The 27,326-nt window shown below is 38.2% G+C and overlaps 1 protein-coding gene across 9 annotated transcripts in view; it reads right to left on the reverse strand.

Moving 5' to 3' along the window:
* LOC105487672 (ATPase phospholipid transporting 10D (putative)) overlaps positions 1-27,326 on the reverse strand; it is a 137,058-nt gene that overhangs the window by 79,730 nt on the left and 30,002 nt on the right. For 6 of the 9 annotated variants that reach the window (XR_011621309.1, XM_024794705.2, XM_024794703.2 and 3 more), the window contains 2 exons: positions 9,152-9,478; positions 6,314-6,508 (listed from right to left, as the gene is read on the reverse strand). Coding sequence is in view for 7 of the 9 variants with exons in the window: in XM_024794705.2 (XP_024650473.2) it covers positions 6,314-6,508; positions 9,152-9,441 (485 nt within the window). In the remaining 2 variants the exon portion in view is untranslated. Of the gene's footprint in view, positions 1-4,902; positions 5,295-6,313; positions 6,509-9,151; positions 9,479-27,168; positions 27,215-27,326 lie in introns of those variants that run through there. The other 3 variants (XM_024794704.2, XM_071093625.1, XM_071093626.1) reach the window with 3 other exon arrangements.

The raw sequence follows: 27,326 nt of genomic DNA on the forward strand, positions 1-27,326 counted from the left end.
AATCCATCTTGAATTAATTTTCGTATAAGGAGTAAGGAAAGGATCCAGTTTCAGCTTTCTACTTATGGCTAGCCAATTTTCCCAGCACCATTTATTAAATAGGGAATCCTTTCCCCATTTCTTGTTTCTCTCAGGTTTGTCAAAGATCAGATGGCTGTAGATGTGTGGTATTATTTCTGATGACTCTGTTCTGTTCCATTGGTCTATGTCTCTGTTTTGGTACCAGTACCATGCTGTTTTGGTTACTGTAGCCTTGTAGTATAGTTTGAAGTCAGGTAGCGTGATGCCTCCAGCTTTGTTCTTTTGACTTAGGATTGTCTTGGAGATGCGGGCTCTTTTTCGGTTCCATATGAACTTTAAAGCAGTTTTTTCCAATTATGTGAAGAAAGTCATTGGTAGCTTGATGGGTATGGCATTGAATCTATAAATAACCTTGGGCAGTATGGCCATTTTCACGATATTGATTCTTCCTATCCATGAGCATGGTATGTTCTTCCATTTGTTTGTGTCCTCTTTTATTTCACTGAGCAGTGGTTTGTAGTTCTCCTTGAAGAGGTCCTTTACATCCCTTGTAAGTTGGATTCCTAGGTATTTTATTCTCTTTGAAGCAATTGTGAATGGAAGTTCATTCCTGATTTGGCTCTCTGTTTGTCTGTTACTGGTGTATAAGAATGCTTGTGATTTTTGCACATTAATTTTGTATCCTGAGACTTTGCTGAAGTTGCTTATCAGCTTAAGGAGATTTTGGGCTGAGACAATGGGGTTTTCTAAATATACAATCATGTCATCTGCAAACAGGGACAATTTGACTTCTTCTTTTCCTAACTGAATACCCTTGATTTCTTTCTCTTGCCTGATTGCCCTAGCCAGAACTTCCAACACTATGTTGAATAGGAGTGGTGAGAGAGGGCATCCCTGTCTTGTGCCAGTTTTCAAAGGGAATTTTTCCAGTTTTTGCCCATTCAGTATGATATTGGCTGTGGGTTTGTCATAAATAGCTCTTATTATTTTGAGGTACATTCCATCAATACTGAATTTATTGAGCGTTTTTAGCATGAAGGGCTGTTGAATTTTGTCAAAAGCCTTTTCTGCATCTATTGAGATAATCATGTGGTTCTTGTCTTTGGTTCTGTTTATATGCTGGATTATGTTTATTGATTTGCGAATGTTGAACCAGCCTTGCATCCCAGGGATGAAGCCCACTTGATCATGGTGGATAAGCTTTTTGATGTGTTGCTGAATCCGGTTTGCCAGTATTTTATTGAGGATTTTTGCATCGATGTTCATCAGGGATATTGGTCTAAAATTCTCTTTTTTTGTTGTGTCTCTGCCAGGCTTTGATATCAGGATGATGTTGGCCTCATAAAATGAGTGAGGGAGGACTCCCTCTTTTTCTATTGATTGGAATAGTTTCAGAAGGAATGGTACCAACTCCTCCTTGTACCTCTGGTAGAATTCAGCTGTGAATCCATCTGGTCCTGGACTTTTTTTGGTTGGTAGGCTATTAATTATTGCCTCAATTTCAGAGCCTGCTATTGGTCTATTCAGGGATTCAACTTCTTCCTGGTTTAGTCTTGGAAGAGTGTAAGTGTCCAGGAAATTATCCATTTCTTCTAGATTTTCCAGTTTATTTGCGTAGAGGTGTTTATCGTATTCTCTGATGGTAGTTTGTATTTCTGTGGGGTCGGTGGTGATATCCCCTTTATCATTTTTAATTGCGTCGATTTGATTCTTCTCTCTTTTCTTCTTTATTAGTCTTGCTAGCGGTCTGTCAATTTTGTTGATCTTTTCAAAAAACCAACTCCTGGATTCATTGATTTTTTGGAGGGTTTTTTGTGTCTCTATCTCCTTCAGTTCTGCTCTGATCTTAGTTATTTCTTGCCTTCTGCTAGCTTTCGAATGTGCTTGCTCTTGCTTCTCTAGTTCTTTTAATTGCGATGTTAGAGTGTCAATTTTAGATCTTTCCTGCTTTCTCTTGTGGGCATTTAGTGCTATAAATTTCCCTCTACACACTGCTTTAAATGTGTCCCAGAGATTCTGGTATGTTGTATCTTTGTTCTCATTGGTTTCAAAGAACATCTTTATTTCTGCCTTCATTTCGTTATGTACCCAGTAGTCATTCAGGAGCAGGTTGTTCAGTTTCCATTTAGTTGAGCGGTTTTGATTGAGTTTCTTAGTCCTGAGTTCTAGTTTGATTGCACTGTGGTCTGAGAGACAGTTTGTTATAATTTCTGTTCTTGTACATTTGCTGAGGAGTCATTTACTTCCAATTACGTCGTCAGTTTTGGAGTAAGTACGATGTGGTGCTGAGAAGAATGTATATTCTGTTGATTTGGGGTGGAGAGTTCTATAGATGTCTATTAGGTCTGCTTGCTGCAGAGATGAGTTAAATTCCTGGATATCCTTGTTAACTTTCTGTCTCGTTGATCTGTCTAATGTTGACAGTGGAGTGTTGAAGTCTCCCATTATTATTGTATGGGAGTCTAAGTCTCTTTGTAAGCCTCTAAGGACTTGCTTTATGAATCTGGGTGCTCCTGTTTTGGGTGCATATATATTTAGGATAGTTAGCTCTTCCTGTTGAATTGATCCCTTTACCATTATGTAATGGCTTTCTTTATCTCTTTTGATCTTTGATGGTTTAAAGTCTGTTTTATCAGAGACTAGTATTGCAACCCCTGCTTTTTTTTGTTCTCCATTTGCTTGGTAAATCTTCCTCCATCCCTTTATTTTGAGCCTATGTATGTCTCTGCGTGTGAGATGGGTCTCCTGAATACAGCAGACTGATGGGTCTTGACTCTTTATCCAGTTTGCCAGTCTGTGTCTTTTAATTGGAGCATTTAGTCCATTTACATTTAAGGTTAAGATTGTTATGTGTAAACTTGATCCTGCCATTATGATATTAACTGGTTATTTTGCTCGTTAGTTGATGCAGTTTCTTCCTAGCCTCGATGGTCTTTACATTTTGGCATGTTTTTGCAATGGCTGGTACCGGTTGTTCCTTTCCATGTTTAGTGCTTCCTTCAGGGTCTCTTGTAAGGCAGGCCTAGTGGTGACAAAATCTCTAAGCATTTGCTTATCTGTAAAGGATTTTATTTCTCCTTCACTTATGAAACTTAGTTTGGCTGGATATGAAATTCTGGGTTTAAAATTCTTTTCTTTAAGAATGTTGAATATTGGCCCCCACTCTCTTCTGGCTTGGAGAGTTTCTGCCGAGAGATCTGCTGTTAGTCTGATGGGCTTCCCTTTGTGTGTAACCTGACCTTTCTCTCTGGCTGCCCTTAAGATTTTTTCCTTCATTTCAACTTTGGTGAATCTGGCAATTATGTGTCTTGGAGTTGCTCTTCTCGAGGAGTATCTTTGTGGCGTTCTCTGTATTTCCTGGATTTGAATGTTGGCCTGCCCTACTAGGTTGGGGAAGTTCTCCTGGATGATATCCTGAAGAGTGTTTTCCAACTTGGTTCCATTTTCCCCCTCACTTTCAGGCACCCCAATCAGACGTAGATTTGGTCTTTTTACATAATCCTATACTTCTTGCAGGCTTTGTTCATTTCTTTTTCTTCTTTTTTCTTTTGGTTTCTCTTTTTGCTTCATTTTGTTTATTTGATCCTCAATCGCTGATACTCTTTCTTCCAGTTGATCGAGTCGGTTACTGAAGCTTGTGCATTTGTCACGTATTTCTCGTGTCATGGTTTTCACCTCTTTCATTTCGTTTATGACCTTCTCTGCATTAATTACTCTAGCCATCAATTCTTCCACTTTTTTTTCAAGATTTTTAGTTTCTTTACGCTGGGTACGTAATTCCTCCTTTAGCTCTGAGAAATTTGATGGACTGAAGCCTTCTTCTCTCATCTCGTCAAAGTCATTCTCCGTCCAGCTTTGATCCGTTGCTGGCGATGAGCTGCGCTCCTTTGCCGGGCGAGATGCGCTCTTATTTTTTGAATTTCCAGCTTTTCTGCCCTGCTTTTTCCCCATCTTTGTGGTTTGATCTGCCTCTGGTCTTTGATGATGGTGATGTACTGATGGGGTTTTGGTGTAGGTGTCCTTCCTGTTTGATAGTTTTCCTTCTAACAGTCAGGACCCTCAGCTGTAGGTCTGTTGGAGATTGCTTGAGGTCCACTCCAGACCCTATTTGCCTGGGTATCAGCAGCAGAGGCTGCAGAAGATAGAATATTTCTGAACAGCGAGTGTACCTGTCTGATTCTTGCTTTGGAAGCTTCCTCTCAGGGGTGTACTCCACCCTGTGAGGTGTGGGGTGTCAGACTGCCCCTAGTGGGGGATGTCTCCCAGTTAGGCTACTCAGGGGTCAGGGACCCACTTAAGCAGGGAGTCTTTCCCTTCTCAGATCTCAACCTCCGTGTTAGGAGATCCACTGCTCTCTTCAAAGCTGTCAGACAGAGTCGTTTGCGTCTGCAGAGGCTTCTGCTGTGTTTGTTATTGTTTACTGTGCCCTGTCCCCAGAGGTGGAGTCTACAGAGACAGGCAGGTTTCCTTGAGCTGCTGTGAGCTCCACCCAGTTGGAGCTTCCCAGCAGCTTTGTTTACCTACTTAAGCCTCAGCAATGCCGGGCGCCCCTCCTTCAGCCTCGCTGCTGCCTTGCCGGTAGATCACAGACTGCTGTGCTAGCAATGAGGGAGGCTCCGTGGGCGTGGGACCCTCCCGGCCAGGTGTGGGATATGATCTCCTGGTGTGCCTGTTTGCTTAAAGCACAGTATTGGGGTGGGAGTTACCCGATTTTCCAGGTGTTGTGTGTCTCAGTTCCCCTGACTAGGAAAAGGGATTCCCTTCCCCCTTGCACTTCCCAGGTGAGGCAATGCCTCGCCCTGCTTCAGCTCTTGCTGGTCGGGCTGCAGCAGCTGACCAGCACCGATCGTCGGGCACTCCCCAGTGAGATGAACCCAGTACCTCAGTTGAAAATGCAGAAATCACCGGTCTTCTGTGTCGCTCGCGCTGGGAGTTGGAGACTGGAGCTGTTCCTATTCGGCCATCTTGCTCCGCCCACCAAAATATTGTTTCTTATAGCTCTTTTGTGAGATTAGAGACTGCACTGACATTTTAGTTCTCTATCCCTGGTATATAATAAGCATTCAAATGTTACTAAATTATTAATAGAACTGTTTTAGTCAAATGCTCTATGGCTTTACATGAAAACCATGGACTTATACCATTATTTCATTTTAAAATACAACACATAGGTTTTTCTGGTTCCCTTTAGACAGGACATGAGTATAAGAGAAAAAAACAGAACTAATTTCTCATTATCCAAGAAACTCAAATCATCTTACAAATGATAAACTTATTTTCCTTGTTTTCTTGATAGATCATAAAAACAAACATTATGAAAGTCACTAAATAATTCTAATAATGAACAAAATACAAATTCTGCAGCTTTCAGATTAAATATCGCTTCTTCAGAGAAGGCTTTTCTAACATTTTCCTCTTTGGATCACATAAGGTTGAAGATAAGTTATATTTGTCTATACTGTTTACTAAGTATTAACTTACATCTAAGAATAAAAACCCAGGAGCTGCAAATAATATATACTACAGTTTAAAACTCACCTCCACTGAGTTTATTCTTAGCTACATAGACTCTCTATTTCATAAATACTGAAAATACAAGTCTCCAATACAGCAAATATGCCACTAAAAAGACCTCCTATGAATGCTTTCTGTTGTTGCTGTGATGGGATGCTCTAGTTTCATGCACACCAAAAAAGAATATTCTCCTCCTTTTTTTTTTTTTTAGACAGAGTTTTACTCTGTCACCCAGGATGGAGTGCTGTGGCTGGAGTGCAGTGGTGCGATCTCTGCTCACTGCAACCTCCACCTCCCAGGTTCAAGCAATTCTCCTGCCTCAGCCCCCTGAGTAGCTGGGATTACCGGCACCTGCCACCACATCCGGCTAATTTTTGTATATTTAGTAGAGACAGGGTTTCACCATGTTGGTCAGGTTGGTCTCGAACTCCTGACCTCAGGCGATCCACCCGCCTTGGCCTCCCAAAGTACTGGGATTACAGGTATGAGCCACCATGCCCGGCCCTGAAGTTTAATTCTTTTAATTCCACTTATACATGAGTTACAGAAGCTTTCGCTTTGTCGGCTCCTGAGTTGACAACGGCTTATACATTTTTGTTTTCCTCTGACACTTGAATTAAATTCACCATAGGACTTTATGAAATGTTAGTTGAAAATAATAGCAACAACAACAACAACACAAAAGGGTCCTGGTCACACCTAAGGAGAAAAAAGTAACATTCTGCATATTTCTCAATGATACACACATAGTCCTTAGCAAAGCTCCCGTTACACTTACCTGCTATAAACTTTAGTTATTAAATTATTGATCTGTTTATCAATTTTGTATTTCCGATAATCTTCCAGGCCATCTTTAATTGCGATAATTGTAAGGACCACCACCAGAGGCAACATGGTGATTTCCTTTTGGAAGGCTTCTACCAAAGGTACCCAGTTCAGGACAACTAGGAACAGGAAATATAAATTGGCAGCTCTGCAACCCAAACACACAAAAGAAGGTGTTAAGAAGTTACTTCAAGGATTGAAGTAAGAGGCAAAGTACTATACTGTTTTTCAATAAGTTTCTATTAGTAGATTTTGTATGTTACAGAATATAGAACTAGCAAAATACAACGAATCTTAATGAACTATTTATTACCCTGCTAGACATTTGGCTTGTGTCATACTTTAATAAATGTGAGATATCAGGGCTGGGTGCGGTGGCTTACGGCTGTAATCTTAGTATGTTGGGAGGCCGAGGCGGGCAGATCACTCGAGGTCAGGAGTTCGAGACTAGCCTGGGCAACATGGTAAAACCCTGTCTCTACAAAAAATACAAAAATTAGCTGGGTGTAGTGGTGCACACCTGTGGTCCAGCTACTCAGGAGGCTGAGTCACGAGGATCACTTGAACCCAGAAGTTGGAGGTTGCAGTGAGCCGAGATCACACCACTGCACTCCAGCCTGGATGGAGTAACAAATACATAAATAAATAATGTGAGATATTATTTATTAAATATAAAATAGTAAATATTTGAGTGGGATGGTTTTGAGCACGATAGAAAAACATATAGAAAAAAGCACAATAGAAAGTACTATTTTCTTTTTAAAAGTTCAGAAAAAATTAGAAGACATTCAGAGTTAATGTGGTGAAAAAAATAATTAACAAAACAAAGATCAACCCTCTAGCCTTTTGTACATCCAAACATTAGATTTAAACAAGCCTCAAAATTGAGTAGAAAAGCGTATTTCTTTTCTCCTTGTGACTAACTCTTCTATTTCTTCCTTTATGCTATTCAGAACCACTTTCTTCAGGAACTTCTTCCATTCTTCTATTTTATATATTCAAATACTTCTCCATGGGTTCCCAATTTTGGGCCATATGGTAAGTTCAAGACACCCTTTTCCTTAAAGGAAAAACAAAATCTCAATCCTGCTGCTAAATTTTTATCACATATTTTTCCATTGACCATGAAACTTCTCAAAAGAGTAACCTATATATACTTCTTTTTTGTCACCTCCAAATCATTTTACTCTGAAAATTTCCTTCCTAACCCTTTCTGCTACTCTGTGGCTTCAACTCTTTCCAGATGGACCATATCTAAACCTATAGCTCTAACCTTGAACTCTGTTTCAGGTTTTTATTCCATTGGGTACACTAGATTCCAAACTCCATGAAAGAATGAAACACACATAGGGCTATACAGCCATTAATTCAACAAATTCACATCTGTCTTTTCAACATAACCACTCTTTAATAAATGCATATGGCACATACACAGAATGAATAATGAGAATGAATGTATGCAGAATGACTAAAGAATATGGAGAATCTCTTTACTTGCACTGGCATCTTGAATACCTTTACAAAAACAAAATACTCTTCCAGCCAAGGTTCTTTTTACACTTTTCATTTTTCTGTTAATTCTTCTGGTGAGCACAGCTCAACATGTTCACGTCATCTTTTTATTCCTTTCACTGAATGTCTTAATCCATAGTATCTGTAAGAGGTCACCCTTCTTTTCATTCCCACATTGTTCCAAGGTCAGGTCTCCATTATAATTCACTGGGATATATACAATGTCTTCCTAAATGTTTTCTCTGCCATCATCCATCATCTCTAAGCCCTTTCATCTACCCACCACACTGCTTCTGTAGTGAAATCTGACGTAAGCATGTTCATTGTGCCTGCAGCCTTGGCTCTCAACTCTATCCTGATAGCAAGACCTCTTTGCTGGGTCACATCTATCTTTCTGACTTTACTCCCTGTTGCTCCCCAGCATAGATGCTACATGTAAGTCAGAGAACACTACTTCCCAGGCTTCAAGCAAGCCTTTTATGCTACTGCCTTTATGCCATTATTCATACTACTTCCTCCATCTGAAATATGCTTTGCCCACATCTCTGCCTTGAATATCTCACCCACCCTCCATTATTGAGTCAAATGTCACTTCCCCTTCTATTGCTCCAGTTAGTATTATTATTTCTCTTTTCAAGGCTTTCATTCTACTCGACAGCCCTTTATAACATTCACTGCATTCACTAAGTCTTTTTGCTTTTTACATACATATTGTGTTTCCCTAGCACAACGGCAAACTCCACAAGGAGAGGAGTGGCACTCGCACTTCCATTTCCTTCAGTGCCTAAACTCACAGGAGAGTGTCCATGAATGTGATATTAAGCTGAATTAGGTCACTGTTTCACCTAATAACATCTGACATCTGCACTGGCTTCAGAGCTCTATTTCCTCCTATTGTCAGTAAGAAAAATCTGAAATTAAAATGTAGCATGGTTTCATGGAAAGAACAGCAAAGCAAGAGTAAGAAGACCCCTGGAGGCAACCCCTGGTCTGCTACTTGACACTGGCATAACATTGGCTAAACCACAGTCAATTCATTTCCTAATCTATAATATGTGAATTACAATATTTTTTCTGGTAAAGAGAAAACACTGTACCAATTGGAAAGTGTGACATGAATGGAAGGAGTCATCATTCCACAACAGACTTGTACCAAAATTGTCAAGGATGATGTCACATGTCTTAGGTTTAAGTAACATACAGAGTTATGGAAATGAAAAAAATGTTATGCATCAACTAGAATGATATTCTAAGGTTTTCTTCAAAAATAAAACAATACCTGTGAAATTGTTCAAATAAATTTCTTGGCACAAAATTCAGAAGCGTGTACTTTGTTGTTCGTATTCGATTGTTCACATAGGCTCCAGAGAACTTCTCATACTCATCCTTGAAGGGTTGGAGGTGGGGAACAACAATCCGGTGCCTTCCTGCCAGTTTAGGGGTCTGCAAGGACTTGCGCCCACAGGCAAGCAATGAAGAATAGTTATATGGCCTCGAATCATCATCCCTGGTTGCACCTCCAATCAGCTGTCGCCAGTGATATCTGGCCCATTGGAGAGCCTCAGCCATGTCCAAACTGTGGTGAGATCCAGGCTGTGTAGCTGACCTGGCAAGCAAACAAAAAACACACTTCCATGAGCTTCTGAAAAGTCTCAAAGACAGTGAAATTTTAATATTTTTTCGATACCAAATAAATATATGACCCAATGGTTCAACAGGTAAGGGAGAAAGTAAAAGCAGTCTTTAGAACTCCATTTTAACCAAATAGAGCATACATTTTTTGCCTCATGGGCTAAGCATCTGAGAGACAGCACCTAAAAGGCCATTCTGTAACTTGAAGCAAACAATTTGGGCTTAATTTGTGCAAGTCTCTTAACTTCTCTGATCATCAATTTTATCATCTTTGCAATGGCATAATGCCAGGCATCTCAGGAAATTGTTTTGAGGACTAAACGAGTAACACATAAGTCACCTGGCATAAAGTCTGATAGATCATAGGACATCAATAAAACCCATTCTATGTAGACTACAAAAATGCCCACAAATTCTTCCTGTCTTTGCACGCATAACTTTCTGCCAATCAAGAGGTAGAGTCTTTCTCTACCTGTGGAATCTGGGCTTGGCCATGTGCCTTGCTTCAGCTAATGTAACACTAGCAAACAAGACAGCAAGTAGAGGCTTGAAAAGTGCTTGTTCATTGGAGCTTATTCTCTGTCACTGTTCTAGGAACCACTGTGGCCCACACCACATGCCTCAGTTGCCCCATTTACCACCATAACCTCTATAAATACATAAATGACACCACTGACTGCCAACTGACCACTAACAAGTGAGTGTGCCCAGATGAGACAAATTAGAATAGAGAGAAGCTGAGCTGAGCTCAGTCCGACTTGCCCACCCACCAAATTATGAGTCAATAAATGTTATGTCATTAAGTTTTGGGGTGCTTTGCAACAAAACAAAATCGAACTGATACATATTCCCTTATTTTCCTTATTTCTAAGGTTTCCTTATTTTCCAAGAAATGCAGCCCTACCTGGAATATGAGTTTATTAATCAAAACAAAAAAAGGAAAGAAAGGGGTTCAAGCAATTCTCGTGCCTCAGCCTCCCGAATAGCTGGGATTCCAGGCAGACAATGGGAAGAACAACAGCCTCTGAGTATATGTAGTTGTGCCTAGATATTGGACCCACAATAGATAGCCCGTCTTATCATGAGAGAAAATATTCATGTCAGTCTCATCAGTTTTATACTAATGATAGCAACAAGAAAAAAAAAAAAGTTCTATCCCTATCAGCTCTTAGTCCTTTGGAGTTTGGCCTCTAAAATATTTATTTATAGAGAACTAAATCAATGAAGATTGACTGGCCAAAATAACACTATCTCTTCAATATAATTTTTTAAAAGCCTGCCTCTGAAGTATATTTGAAAAGCTGGTTTTTACTTCACCAAGCATACAAAAGTGGCTTAGTTCTTTTAACCTATTGCTCATAACGACAGCTTGAGTTATTAATGTAGTTCATAACATATCTAGAACTCTCCCCCAGAATAAGAACATAAGATAGTGCTTTATAAGTGAATCAATAGATAACAGAAAATACTGAACATAAATACTAAGTGCTTTTCATTAGTTTCACATAACGCTCATTAGGTTACCATTATGACAAATGTGATATTTTTTTAAAAGATTGAAATCAGCACAATTTGATTTATTTCTGGAAACCTTAAAAGGAAGCATTCACTTGCCATTAAATTCTTACTAAGACATAAGAACATTTATCCCTCTAGTGTCCACAATCTCATACAACAATCTATATCTCACTTCCCTTTTTAAATTTTGAAATACAATTTCTTGAGAGTACAAACAGGAATAACTAAACAAATATGAAATAAATACAGGAGGTGTTAACTTCTGCTAATTTGTGGTGTGTCTGACTAATGACTAATAAGTAGCAAACATACTTACTGGTTCACAGAAACAATCGGCTTTTTATTCCACAACCCAGACAAGAACCACATCTTTCCCCAAGTCACTCAGTTCCTAAGAAACAAGCCCATAATGACTGAAAAACATTTCGTTGCCAAAGTATTTCTAGGTCTCCTTCTCTATGTGCCTTTTTAGTATCTTTAAATGTACATGAGATTCTCTATTTACTCTCATATTGCCTTTCCCCTTTATTCCTTCTTTCCATTTTCAAGGAATTTTGGTGAAGATAGAATTAGGGCTGGCTCACTGCCCTCCACAGCCCCCTCCTAGAGCCTGCAAGTCTCTCTCCTACTCTCCAAGGCTGGGCAGCTCATCATTTTGTAAGAACTCTATCTTCAGCACTGTCATTCTCCTGAAAAGTGACCCTTGGGCCAGAGGACAGATTTAAGCTAGATAGAGAAGTACTTTGAAGGGACTGAGGAGAAAAGCCTAGGCTTGGAGGTAATTAATATATGATGAAAATCCTTTCAAATTTCTAGATTAAAATTTAACTCTTTTATACTGGGCAGGAATGACCAAGGATCTATTTAGTCATCCTAGTTCAGAGGCTTCTGAAATGTGTTAACTGCCATCCCAGTGAGAAATACATTCTATGATGCAAAATAGAATTTACACACACACACTCACACACACACATCTGAAACAAAAGTTCTACGAAATATTTCTTACCCTTACCACCTGCAATGCACACAGGGATCTTCTTTCTTCTCTCTCTCATATTAATACCAGTTAGGATGCATTGAATTAGTTTCAAGATCCACTAACGACACTAAACATGTTAGTAAAAAGATACTGATTGTGTGTGGCTTCACACGGGGCTGAAATTATACATGGAAGTGGATAGATCCATGTTCCTAAATAGATCCACATCCCCAAATGCAGCAAACAGACTATTATGGAATGCAAAATTCCAACCACAAAGGAGTAATAAGTTCAAGAGATCTATTGTATATTATGGTGACTACAGTTAATATTGTATACTTGAAAATTGTTAAGAGAGTAGACTTGAAGTGTTCTCACCACAATAAAAGGTATGTGAGGTAATACACATGTTAATTACCTTGAGTTAGCCATTCCACAATACATCCACATATCAAAACATCACATTATTCACCAAAAACACATACAATTTTTATTTGTCAATTCAAAAGTTTTTAAAACAAAATTTTCTCCTTACAACCCTTTCTCCCTTAGTCAATAATGTTACACATAGAAAGCTTTTCCCATAGAAACAGGTATTTGTTCTACAGAGAGCTAAAGATAAAATCTGTTTATGAAGATCTTTCAAATTGTTTTATTTCAGTGGATGCTTTTGTAAAATGAATAAAAAGAAATAACATTTTCCATGTTTGAAAATATCAGATTTAAAAAAGAAGAAAACAGAATCTTACGGTAGAAAATTAACGAAAGAGAGCACCTGACAAAAAGGCTCAGGGGAGGGCAGCACTGTGCCCACCGTAATCAGGAAAGAGCCTTTCACTCTTTCTCTGTCATTTCCAACAAAGTTAAAAGTATGTTAGTGGCCAGGTGCGGTGGCTCATGCCTGTAATCCCAGCACTTTGGGAGGCCGAGGCAGGTGGATCACGAAGTCAGGAGATCGAGACCATCCTGGCTAACGCGGTGAAACCCCGTCTCTACTAAAAAATATACAAAAAAACTAGCCGGGCGAGGTGACGAACGCCTGTAGTCCCAGCTACTCGGGAGGCTGAGGCAGGAGAATGGCGTAAACCAGGGAGGTGGAGCTTTCAGTGAGCTGAGATCTGGCCACTGCACTGCAGCCTGGGCGACAGAGCAAGACTCCGTCTCAAAAAATAATAATAATAATAATAATTAGCCAGGCGTGGTGGCAGGCGCCTGTAGTCCCAGCCATTCAGGAGGCTGAGGCAGGAGAATGGTGTGAACCCAGGAGGCGGAGCTTGCAGTGAGTCGAGATCGTGCCACTGCACTCCAGCCTGGGTGACAGAGCATGATTCTGTCTCAAAAAAAATAAATAAATAAAAGTATGTTAGTACTTGGAGAAGCCTCAGTTATTAATAGTGCTCCACATAAATATTCAGGAAAATTTCTTTAAGATATGATAGGAAAGCAAATCAGTAAGTCATACCTCATCAAGCATCATCACAAATCATTATATCTTAAGGCTTAGACCTTAGAGATGACTTAACACAGTGGTCACAAACCATTAGTCCTACAGCAAAATTCTACCCAATGACTTATTTTGTATCAGAGTGTTGGCAAACACATGGTTTTGTTTTATAAACAAAAATATATATACACATGCACATATAAAAGCAAGATTTTAAAATAGAGATAAATGCACATAAAATATTGATAATTGGTTTTCCTTAAAAGAAATCAAGGGAACAGCCGGCACACATCTTCATATGGTAACAAAGGTTACTATGGACTTTGACTCCAAAGCTGCATTTTGCAGTTCACCCTTTTTAACTGAAGGAACGAGCACTTTGCTCACCGCTTTTTGACAAATCACATTTCTTCTGCTCTGTAAACCCAGGGTCAAATATTAGCTGTATCACTTAGTAGCTACTCAGTCTTCTAACAAATAAAATGAAACATGATTAAGAGTCAAGGAACATGCTATAAATAAACAATGCTCATCCTCTTCCCCACTCTCCTGTTTGAGTGTTTCTCAAGTCATAGATAAGTCAAGGGTGGGAATCTTGTACATTGGGCTTAGGTCCAAAGTTTTCAATTTAAAGTTGTCCAAGTAAATGCTCAGTTCAATGTACCTATTAATGACTGAGACGTAGCAGCATAAAGTAGGATACAAACAGAAAACCGAACAATCAAAAAGACAGGTATGACATAAAGTGACCTTCATACTACCTAATCTCATTCTTCACCATTCTCTCCAAAACTCATTCCAACAACGTTCATGGACAAACTGTATTCCACTTGTCCAGTGTTGCCCAAGCCCCCCTGATAAGAATCACCTGGGGCCCCTGTTAGTCACAGTCTCCAAAGCCTCTCCCCTGGAGATTCTGATTCCGTGGATCTGGAATGGGGTCTATGACATTGTAATTTAGTTAGTACTCCCAATGAGTTAAGGAGGTTGCAAAGCATAGTGTACACTTTGCACCTCTCCAAATGCTGCCCTCTCTTTTTGAAGGACAAGTTAACCATATCACCCACTCACCATACCAGCCTCTATTCATCCTTGACACTGTTTTGGCTTGACCATGGAATGAGGGAGATTGGGAGGGGTCCACACAGGAGAAACCATAAGGCGTTTTCTGCTCTGCCCCCATTAGAACCCTAAGCATGGCTCATATGCATTTGCCATAGTGTGTTACAGATGGCTTCATTATTCAAAGTCAGGGAACATACCTAATTCCTCTCCATGTGTCTGTCCAGTGCTTGGCCAAAGTTAGATGATATATAAATGTCTGTTGATCACTGAATTTTATAGAAAAGAACTTAAAGACATCCCATTTCCTTTTGCATGGCTTAGAGCATAGTTGACGTCAACTTCTGGCACCCCTATTTGCCAGCTTAACTTGCTCAAAGGGTTGCTATGAGGATTCAGTGAGTTAATATATGAAAAGCACTTAGCACGTGTTTGACCCATAGTAAGTCCCAAGTAAGGGTTAACTACCATTGTAACTTTTTACAAAATGTTCTGTCTACAATATTTACTCATAAATATTAGCTGAGAATTTGTGTGCACAGTATTGATACTAACAACTATACCAATTATTCATCTATGTTTAATTTATTAAACTGCACCACATACTGAACCACCTGGTCACATTCTGCTTTAGTAAGTTTGCTCTTCATTTAATGCGGGAGGCTTCTAGGCAACCAACTAGCTGAGGATAGCAATACTCTCTTCTCAACTGTTGCTAAGAGAAAGTCCAGCAATCTAGTAGACAAAAGTTCTAATAAAGAACTTAATGGGCAGCATTTATAGGGATTTCTAGAAACATCATTCATAATTCTAAGATTTAGCCCATTCTTCAAAGAGATAAATTTTCAGAGTTTTCTGCTAATAAACCAACTGGTCTCGTGTTTTATGACCTGATGCTCTGCCAACCATAGGAACCCTGTCTTGAGAATTAACAAAAATAACTTTTTAAAACCATATGAACAACCAGGTGCTTGAAGTTCAATGATGATCACATAACCCAAGAAAGAATGTTTTAGATCTAGATACTCTACTACCATCAGTAATCTGCTGTCCTTAGAGGTATTGATTTATATTCTTAAAAAATTAAGTTAAAGTTTTGTAAGGAAAATGTATTAATTTTATGTAATATTCTGGAATAGTCTAGTGCTACTGTAAAGCAGGTCTGCATGATGCTAGATATTAATTTTCCCATCCAATATTTCATTTACTCACAGATTATAAAACCTGTAATTAAAGTTCTAAAATCTATAAGCTTTCAATTTTAGGTGTGAAATCAACTAAGATCATAATTGAAGAAATACATATCAAGCATTGCTTGGTAAGTACTAACACTTTTAGAATAATTACTGTTTACAAAATACTACATGCCATTTAATTTAGTTTTCACTTGATGTGGAATTTCATTTCATTTTTCAGAGAAAAAAGTAAAGTTCGAAGAATGTTTTAAAATTTTCTCAAGACGTCCAATCTATATAATGCTACTGAGCTGCTGAGACTGTTTTATGTTTTAAAACATATGTTTTATTCCAACTATATAATGCTATTAATACATAAAATTTTAAATAATAAAATATGGTCATTTAAAATTACATTATTTCTAATTATAATATTTTTTTCTAGGAGATATTAAAAACTAAAATCCATCACTAACAGAATGTAGCTAAAATATACTAAGTTCCTTACTATACACAAATATACTTGAAGGCAGATTTAGTTCTCAAAGGTCCTATTTCCCTTAATGAATGCTTAATGAAAAGCTTGCAGTAGGGCAGATTACCAAAGGTAAATACAGGATAATGAATTCTCTTGGGCTCAGTTAGCATTTTTAAATTCCTGAGGTCATCACCAGCCAACAATTTGAAAAATACACATGTTAACTGGTCTAAAAGAAGAAAACATCTATAATCATTTCAAGACGCCCTACATTTGTTTTGCATCAGAATCTCCCGAACCTCATCCCCTAGGTTTCTTTTTTTTTTTTTTTCTTTTGGAGACAGTCTTGGTCTGTCGCCCATGCTGGAGTGTAGTGGTGGGGTGGCTCGATCTCAGCTCACTGCAATCTCTGCTTCCCTGGTTCAAATGATCCTTCCACCACAGTTTCCCAAGTAGCTGGTACTATAGGCATGCACCACCATGCCCAACTAGTTTTTTTTGTTGTTGTTGTTTCTTGTATTTTTAGTAGAGATGGGGTTTCACCATGTTGGCCAGGCTGGTCTCGAACTCTTGACCTCAGGTGATCCACCTGCCTTGGCCTCCCAAAGTGCTAGGATTATAGGTGTGAGCCACCACACCTGGCCATGAACCTCACCCCTCTAGGTTTCTGATCCAGCAGGTCTGGGATGGGGCTCAGGAGTCTGCATGTCTAACACACTTGCAGATAGTACTGATGCTGCTCTGAGATTCACTACTCTGTGCTAACTAACTTTATTGCAAAATGCACAGTTGGAATTAAGACTGAGCAATTTATTAGATATCGCTCATGTTATTGGGAAGCCCATCTTCTTTGAATGTGTAACCTCAGCTATGCACTAATGGCTTGACAGCGGATACAAGAAGATCCTCACATTTAAGGCTAGAATTAACTAAAAGAGCGAAGTCTAGTTTACACAAAAGATTGTTGATGAGATCTTAAGGATTCTTTCTGCAGATTTAATACAGTTAGAATTAGTTTCAACCAACATTTCCAAAAGTTGACCAAGAAAGAACAATGGATCCTGACCTTGATAGACTTATAACCTTCTTCTCAACCAAGATGAGAAAACACAAACAAAACGCCAAAGTTCTTATATGTTCTAAACCATGGAAGACACAGGAATTCTCTATCATAGTCAATAAAAGGCACAGAGAAATTTCATATCTATGGATTTCTAACAATAAGATAGGAATCGTTTCACAATAGACTCATGATAGGAAAGTCTCCTTGACCTACACATCAGAAGTAGCCAGCCCTGCCTGAAGCACAGTGAGCCCTGATAAAACTTGGTCTTGCTCCAATCTGTGTCATCTGTGACCCACTTGTTCAACACTCTCTATAGAAGCTTATTACCGCAGGCAGACTGATTCCTTATCTCATAGGTCATGACAAAAGCATCAAGATGGTTTCGTATCTTTGGTGGTTTCTTTGCTGCCCCAGGTGACAATGTGACACGTTGGTATGGCTCCACTACTATCCTCTATTGACAAAAAAAGGTTTTTCTTCACCTCACATAATCTTTGGAAAAGAAGGTAAGTATGAACAGTCTATGTGAATATGTCTAATATGGGCTTTTGTGATGACAAGGGTCATTTTATTTTGTGGGAAAACTGTGGATCTTGAATAATGAAGTTACGTAATGCTTTGTATTTGCCATTGGGTGGAATGAATCAAATTTGCTGAATAAAATCACCTTGGAGTTCTTAGTGCCATTCAATATTTTCTGTTAAGTGACCTTGAACTAAATCCCCAGTAGGAGAACATATTCTATATTTTAGATATACATTAAAAGTCAGGCAAGGGTAATATGTCACCCAAAACATTGAATTAAAGTAATTAATTTCTTTTAGACACGTTCTTCCTCTGTTGCCCAGGCTGGAGTGCAGTGGTGCGATGACAACTCACTGCAGCCATGACTTTCTGGGCTCAAGCTATCCTCCTGCCTCACCTTCCCAAGTAGCTGGGATGACAGGCATGAGCCACCACATCTAGCTAATTTTTTATTTTATTTTGTAGAGACAGGGTCTTGCTATACTGCCCAGGTTGGTCTCAAACTTCTGGGCTCAAGCAATCCTCCCACCTCGGCCTCCCAAAGCACTGGGATTACAGGAGAGAGCATGTAAATTACATGACAGTTCTCTCATGTGAGAATAAAGCTTTTATATATTTATATATAATATCACATACATATATGTATATTTTATATATATTTATATGTGTAATATTATATACATATATTATTACATACATACATATATGCATATTTATATAAAAGAGGAAAACATGTAAAATCAAAACCATATATAATCAAATATATATATATATTCTATGGATGGTCCATTCAGACATTGAAAGCGTTAACGCTTCTCTTCTTCAATACACTTCAGATTTTTTTTTTAATGCTTCCCTTCTTCAATACAATTCAGATCACATGTCCAAATAAGTTACTGTTTGTGAATAATCAGGCTCAAAGCTGGTTTAGGCTAGCAAAAGGCAGGTAAAATATTGCAGTTGTATATGTGTATCTCTATGTTATCAGGAACTAAAAAGAAATCTTACCCATATTTATGGTGAATACCTAATATGCCTTAATTTCTTTTTAAAGCTGAAAAAAATATGAAAATATCGATGGTAACAATACTGTGTTTTGACTTTAGTCATCCTATGCGCTCCTAAACTAATATGTTATTGAAATGACAAGATAGCATGTTTTTGAGATTTGGTTATTCAACATTAATAAATATTGTTAATTTAATAGACCTAAGGTCATATCAATAGCTACCATTTATAGACATATACCAGGTTATATGCAAAGGATACACATGCATTCATTAATTTTAATCCTTACAACAAAGTACATATTATTATCTCCACTTAGTAATGAGGAAACAGAGTGAGAAACTCACCCAAGTGGCACATCTTAGTAAGTAGTTGCTCAAGCTTAATCCAGATAACTTATATGGAATGAGAGCCTTGGCAGCTATCAGAGGGCTCTGATACAGGGCAGTGACACTTGAACAATGAGTTGGCAGAAGGCATATAGCTCTGGCAACCCACCAAAGAATGTGAGGGTTGAGAGAGACAATAGGAGAAAAGTGATATTAAAAAATTAAATTTAAGATATTTAGAGAAAAATGCTAAAGGCATGCTTCATTTGAAAAAATAAAGTGAACAAATAAATTTAAATATTTGCATTTATTTACTTTTTTGAGATGGAGTCTCGCTCTGTCACCCAGGCTGGAGTGCGGTGGCATGATCTGGCTCTTCACTGCAAGCTCTGCCTCCCAGGTTCACGCCATTCTCCCCGCCTCAGCCTCCCGAGTAGCTGGGACTACAGGCGCCCGCCACGACGCCCAGCTAATTTTTTGTATTTTTAGTAGAGACGGGGTTTCACTGTGTTAGCCAGGGTGGTCTCGATCTCCTGACCTCGTGATCCACCCGCCTCGGTCTCCCAAAGTCCTGGGATTACAGGCATGAGCCACCGCGCCCAGCCTGCATTTATTTACTTTTAAAACATTCATTTTGTATTAGGTGAGGTTACCCATTTTTACTGCTTACTGTGCCTTAGAGCGATTCAATAGAGGACTTTATATGTGTTTGAACTATAATTCAATACATGCATATAAAATTTACTTTCAAATAAATGACTCACTTTTAACCTGACTCCAATATCACTGATCCTACCCGTAAACGACCACCAACCATCTTTTCACTGCCCCATATTCTCAAGTGATCTCATTTCCTTCCTTAGCTTAAATTTTATGGTTAATACTGTAATCACTTCCTCATATATTCTCTCACCCAGTGAACTCCTCTCTCACTTCTTTCTTGGCAAAACCCTCACCCTGCTTACATTCACATGTAAAGCTCTATGTACTCTGTTCCAGTACCTACAGGTTGAAAGTGGCTGGAAAGAAACGCACAACACCTTGTCAGAGTCACTTTAACCTCCTGACCACAAATTCTAAGTTGGCCATTCACACTGACTGCAATCATGCTGCATTTCCTGTCCATGTATTCTCCCACTCTCATACACAACTGTTTCATACCCTCTCCTTTCTCCTCGAACATCCAATATCTCCCTCTTAACTTTCTTCCTGCTGATGACCTTGTTTCTATTTTACTGAGAAAACCAAGGCCATCCAACGAGAACTTCCACAAGTTCCATTCCTCTAGCACAGACCTCTTTACAAAACTCCAGACTGATGCCCAGGAGGCAGCCCATCTCCAGAAAGTAACAAGTGCAAATGGAGGTCCAAGCACTCTCCCCCAAACTGCTTATCCCCCAGATTAGCCCTGTCAGCTAATAGCTCCCTTCTTCTAGATGCTCAGCCCAAAAACTTTTGAGTCATCCTTGGTTTCTGTCTTTCACTTACAACTCACATCATGTCAGTCTGCAAATTCTGTTGACTCTTCCCTTAACTATATCCAGAATCGTACCACTTCTCATCACCTTTATTACAATCAACCTGATTCACCACTATCAGTCTAGTCCTGATATAACATAAGTTAGATCCTGACAATTTCACAACTTAAGACTCTCTAAAGGCTCCCATGTAATTACGGTAGCCACCTCCAGTGCTCCATATGATCAGCCTCTTGTTATTCTCTTTGCCTGTTTACTTTTCATGAAACATGTATGTCACTTTCTAACAATGCACAATTTACTTTGGTATTTTAGCTTTTGTCTGTCTCCCTCCTCCATCAGGATAGAAATTTCTGTCTTTTTGGTTCATTGATATGGCCTAGGCTTGGAAGAGTACAATATCAGGCAAAGAGTAGATTTTCAATGAATATCTGTGGAATGAACCCAAGAATGAATGAGTAAAATAACACCCCTCTTATAGGCAGCAAAGACTAGAATACCTTTAACAATCGTATACACACTGGCTCTACATGTGATATAATAACTTAGGCATTTCATGGTATGTAGCTCACTACAGCTCTTATTATGCATGCTAAAGTTATTATAGTTCACATTAAGATCTAGAGCATGTAATTCTAAAATGGACACTTACGAAACTCTGCAACAGGAAGACATAAAAAAGGAAATAAAACAAGTAGGACTTATTTTTAGAAATAGCTGAAGTATTTAAATTTTATTGTTCTAAAACTCTCCGGGAGGAAGTTATTCTGAGTAACCTTTTTTAAGACAGTTTAAAGTTTATTCTTTAAAGTATCAAAACAATTTCATCCAGGATAGAAATCACTATACAATGTGTACCCAATTTTCCTATATTTGACACGGCATTTCAAGTAAATTTTCTTCTCTGAGAATTCAGCGCTAATGTTCTGAGGACAAGCATACTCTTTATAGTGATGCCTTCAGGGTCTTCAGAAGCATTTCCATAAGGTTTTCTTCAAGTACTTGAAGACCTCCTTGTTTTGAATGGTTTTACAGGCTTTTTCCCCATCAGCTGACCAAATCTGTTTTTATAAAGATTTTTTCACTTCCAACTACCTTAGAATAATTAAGAAATGTAAATAAATGACCTCAGTGGTCTTCAGGAAGTAGAAGATAAAAATTCAGCAAGATTTATTTAGTGAAATCTATTTTCACGATTTAAAGATTTCTTTTCCTTATATTTGTTAGAAATAGGTACTGAAAGGCTACCATTGCCAACCAGGTACTTTTCCAGGCATTGAAAACTAACATGATGGGAAGTCCCATGTGAACTCCATGGTTTCTGTCCTCCAGAAGTACAGAGTCTAGTAAAGGGATCAGGCATGAACCTCATAAGATTCCCTCTTTACCAGAGATACTTCGGAGATTAATTCCCACAAGACAAACTTTGATAAATATGTGGCCAAGCTTCAGACCACAAAATGGTAAGAGCATTAAAAGACTAACCAATAGATAAACAGTTAAGTTTCAAAATGAAGCTAGCACACAGATATGTGCTCACTTAAAAATCAGAGCCAAAATATATATTTGAACTAGCAGAAGAACACAAGTTTCCCAATGTGTAATCTTTACTCATTCACACTAAGGAAGGTAAACTCCAGTTTCATGTGGTAAGTTGTGTATATATGAAAAACATGATAAACACACTGGATTGTGGTTCTAAACAGAATCTTTACAAGATTATTAGGAAGATAAAGGAGAATGAGCTAAAATGATTTAATGCTTGTTTCTCCTACAAGGCCATCTTGTTTACTGTTTTAACCAATAACTGGACAATGCCTGGCATATAACATGCCCTCAATGAATACTTTTCAGTGAATTAACAAACATTAATCAGGTTCTTGTTGATATACCTTGCACCCCAAAAAACACTCTTCAAATGGGATGAATCTTAAGAGAATAAGGGACAATCAATGTATAATAAGTATTATTGCATGAAGGAGTAGGTAGGTTCCTTTGCTGGAGATCTACTTGGTTAATTCCATCTTGACCCTTAAAATGGCCTAAAGCCTTTGCTGGAGAAAGTAATTATGTTTGTCCTCAGACTACTGACGACTTAAGTTGTATTAGATCAGTGGTCCTCAAATGGGGCCAATTGTACCTCCCCTTCCAGCCCCCTAGGACATTTGCTAATATCTGGTGATACTTTTGGTTGTGGAAAGAAGCCAGAGATGCTGTTAAATATGCAGCAACGAACAGGACTATCCTTCACAACAAATAATTATCTAGTCCCAAATGTCAAGAAATGCTGCTGTTGAGAAACTGTGGGTTAAAACAAGGCATCACATTTGTCCAAGGGAGAGGTAAGTGGCACTGTGGAAAGAACAGAGCATTTCCGAGTCATAGGTTCAAATTCTGGCTCTCCCTCTCAGCCCTAGTGGGACTTCTTATGACCCTCAGTTTTCCAATTAGGAAAATGGCAATGATACCATCTGCTCTGTAGGGTTATTGTGAGGAGTTAATGGGAATTTATGTAAGGCATCTGACATATAATAGATCAACAAATGGTAGCTATTCTTACTTTTTTTATAAGAATACGTATGAATTGTTTGATGCCAACATTTCTTCAAAGTAGGAAAAGCATTTTAAAGATGCTTAAGAACTTAAACAAAAAACTCAGAATGTTAAAGCTGGAAAAAAATGTTAATATCCAACTAGTTTACACAGAAGAAAACAGGTTTGGAAAGAATGACTTACCCAAAATTACACAGCAAGTTAGTGGCAATTCACATACAATAATCCTGCTGTTTGCTCCACTACCATTTTCTTATTCATGCATATATAGATAGGCTTTTATTAATCCCTAAACTATGTCATTATTTATGAATGTGTCATAAATTATTTAAGTCAATTTGAATATAATATGATTATGCTTGCCAGAATTTTATATGCTAGTATGATTAAACTATAAAATAAACTAAGATTTCTACAGATAGGTACTTATCCTAACATTTTCACGGCCTATTTGAGCTAATCTGTGGAATCTGCCCCATTGTTTCAGTATCACCCTAACAAGTCTATTATTACTCACAGCAATTTTTTTTTTTTTTTTTTTAGATGGAATTTTGCTCTTGTTGTCCAGGCTGGGGTGCAATGGTGCAATCTCAGCTCACCCCAATGTCGGCCTCTCTGGTTCAAGTGATTCTCCTGCCTCAGCCTCCTGAGTAGCTGGGATTACAGGGATTTGCCAGCACAGCTGGCTAATTCTGTATTTTTAGTAGAGATGAGATTTCTCCACGTTGGTCAGGCTGGTCACGAACTCCCAACTTCAGGCGATCTGTCCACCTCAGCCTCCTAAAGTGCTGGGATTGCAGGTATGAGCCACCGTGCCTGGCCATAATGGTGTATTTTTTAAATTAACATCTTATAGGCCGGGTGCAGTGGCTCACGCCTGTAATCCCAGCAATTTGGGAGGCCGAGGCGGAAGGATCGCCTGAGGTCAGAAGTTTGAGACCAGCCTGGCCAATGTGGTGAAACCCCATCTCTACTAAAAATACAAAAATTATGCGGTCGTGGTAGCAGGCGACTGTAATCATAGCTACTCGGGAGGCTGAGGCACGAGAATCACTCGAACCCAGGAGGTGGAGGTTATAGTGAGCCGAGATCACGCCACTGCACTCCAGCCTGGGCAGTAGAGTGAAACTCAGTCTCAAAAATTAATTAATTAATATCTTATAAGATCAATATTAAAAATTATTCATTTCTGATTTAATAGTCACATGAATAACACAGTTGGAAAAAAAGCCTGAACAAACACAGAAGTCACATACTACAAATATATAGGAAAAAAATATTTTCAACTTCAGTAGTAACCTAAAAAAATAATTTAAGACAGAGGTAGCATTTTTTGACTCTGAATGTAGAATGTAGCAAAGGGTCTCTTTATTCATAATGCTCAATGAAGGTATACAATCATATAATTTTGGAGGACTTTAACCTGCTCTTACTTCTTTAGACCCATAGGACAATATGCCCTAAAAGTGTTATCTCTGGCCCTCAGTAGAAATATACTCATCTCAGCCCAAGAAAGTCACTACACAGCTGGGCATGGTGGCTCACATCTGTAATCCCAGCACTTTGGGAGGCCGAGGCGGGCGAATCACCTGAGGTCTGGGGTTCGAAACCAGCCTGACCAACATGGAGAAACCCTGTCTCTACTAAAAATACAAAATTAGCTGGGCATAGTAGTGCATGCCTGTAATCCCAGTTACTCTGGAGGCTGAGGCAGGAGAATGGCTTGAACGTGGGAGGCAGAGGTTGCTATGAGCAGAGATTGTGCCATTGCACTCTAGCCTGGGCAACAAGAGCAAAACTCCATCTCAAAAAAAAAAAAAAAAAAAGTCACTGCACAAATGTTCAGAAATAGAGAAATTGTTAACTGCATTATATCTAATTGTGTTAAATTTATTTCTAATGGAAATACAAGACAGCTGCTAAAAATGATGTTTAGGCTGGGCATGGTGGCTCATGCCTGTAATTCCAACACTTTGGGAGGCTGGGGCAGGCAGATCACCTGAGGTCAGGAGTTCAAGACCAGCCTGACCAAGATGGAGAAACCCCATCTCTACTAAAAATACAAAATTAGCCAGGCGTGTGGCGCATGCCTGTAATCTCAGCTGCTGGGGAGGCTGAGGCAGGAGAATCGCTTGCACACAGGAGGTGGAGGTTGCGGAGAGCCGAGATAGAGCCATTATACTCCAGCCTGAGCAACAAGAGCGAAATTCCATCTCAAAAAAAAAAAAAAATTGTTTAAAAGAATTTTTAATGACTCATAAAATGCTTAAAGTTTATAAAGTTTTAAAGCACGATTTAGACCTGTATACAAGTATAATCTCAACTATGAATATATACAATACATAAACATGGAAGAATTTGGAATAATATATTTTTAAAAACATTAACACTGGTTATTTTGAGACAGTCTATTAATAGCAGATTTTAATTTTTTCAGTGTTTTTATACTCTTCATTTTTTTTTTAACCATTAACACATATACTTATTTTGGAATTAGAAAACAGATCTTCATTTTAATCAAAAAGTTAAATTTTGATTAAACTTCATATAATCATGAAGCCTACACACAGAACTTAATGTATTGCTTTCACATTTAAGATGTGGGAAAGAGACGCATTTCTTTAAGTCTTCTTTTCTTCCCTTTTTTTTTTAAAGCGCAACTTCACAAAATGCAAGCCAAGTGTGCTGCCTCAACACTGAAAATGAATGTTCACACACAAGGCCATGCATAACATGTGTACATAATAATAATAATGCTATACTCAATATTAAACCAGAAATTATATTTAACTTAGTATATAAGTTTCTTGACATACAAGTTAAACATAGTTTAGTGTATAAGCTTCTTGATAAAGGCAAATACGTGTGTTCCCGCATAGAAGCATTACATGTAATTATAAATGTTGCAAAACTAATTAATTAAAGCATTCAGTTTTGGGGTTTTTGTTTTTTGTTTTTACGAAAAGATAATTACTAAAAGTTACCTGATAAATGTCTGGCTAAATTGTAATAAATAGCATACTTAAATGTCGATATAGTTTTGGGAGACTCTTCTTTCTGAAAATTAGTTGTGAAAACAGAATTTAAATGGTTGTCTGCTCACATAATTGTTTCAATGAAACATTTTTATGCCTATACGTATGTAGGGCATATAGAGTTTTTGATGTGAAAGTAATATAAAAATCTCAAAAATAAGTCGGTTATACTTTTCAAATATTACCTTCATTGCTCTTTAGAAAATTAAAGTCAGTAGGAAAATAAAAGTTTGTAGTTAAGAAAATTTTCAATTCCTAATTAAAAACCTATTTCAAAATTCTTTCTGCTTATTTCTAATATCTTCATAACATGGCCAATCTACAACATTCCAAAATGACCATATTCAACATCACATGGGCCAATTAAGATAAAGAGAGCTGGGATATAGAATTTCCAGCAATAAATGAGGTACTTAATCTAACTTGATTAGATCTCAAGTATATTAAAAGAATACAGCCTATGTTGTTTAAAGATGCACTATGAAAATATTTTTATGCTTGGATTTTAAGTTTACAGAGTTAATTAATTACAACTTTAATGGTCACAGTAGATGTATCATTCCTTACCACTTCAAAAGCATGCAGGATTGCTAAGAAAACTCGATTCCTTAGGCACAAACTCTCTAATGAAAGTCATAAGATTCACATTTGCTTCTTTCAACCATCATCCCCAAATATATCCGAGATCAAAGAACTGGGGGGAAAAGTCTTACTTTTTCCTTTATGAAACATTTGCACAAATGTTTAGTTTAATTCTGTTTTTTTTAAAGGTAATCTGTTGCCAGGAAGCAAATAATAACATAAAACCTATCCAATGTACACCTTTAAGTGTTGAACATTGTGTTTCTGACTGTCTTTTTTTAGTTTCATGTATTAAATTAATGACTTTTGCAGCCAGCTTAGTAATAACACAGAGGTATCTGAAATAGCATACAGGAAAGAAAATAAAATTCTCTTTCCTGGAGACCTTTTAAGTCCGGCACCTACCTGTCAAAACCCAGTGAATATACTGACCTGCTCACCTGAGGATCTTACTCCAAGCCTGTGGTCTCCAGCTTTACTATAGATCAGAATCACATAGAGAGCTTGTTAAAACATAAATTCTGCCCGCCCTGCCGCCCCCTCCCCAACCCAAGCACACAATCATACCAGTTTCTCTGATTCAGTAGTTC

Source organism: Macaca nemestrina, chromosome 3 (genome assembly GCF_043159975.1).
Source record: "Macaca nemestrina isolate mMacNem1 chromosome 3, mMacNem.hap1, whole genome shotgun sequence".
NCBI lineage: Eukaryota > Metazoa > Chordata > Mammalia > Primates > Cercopithecidae > Macaca > Macaca nemestrina.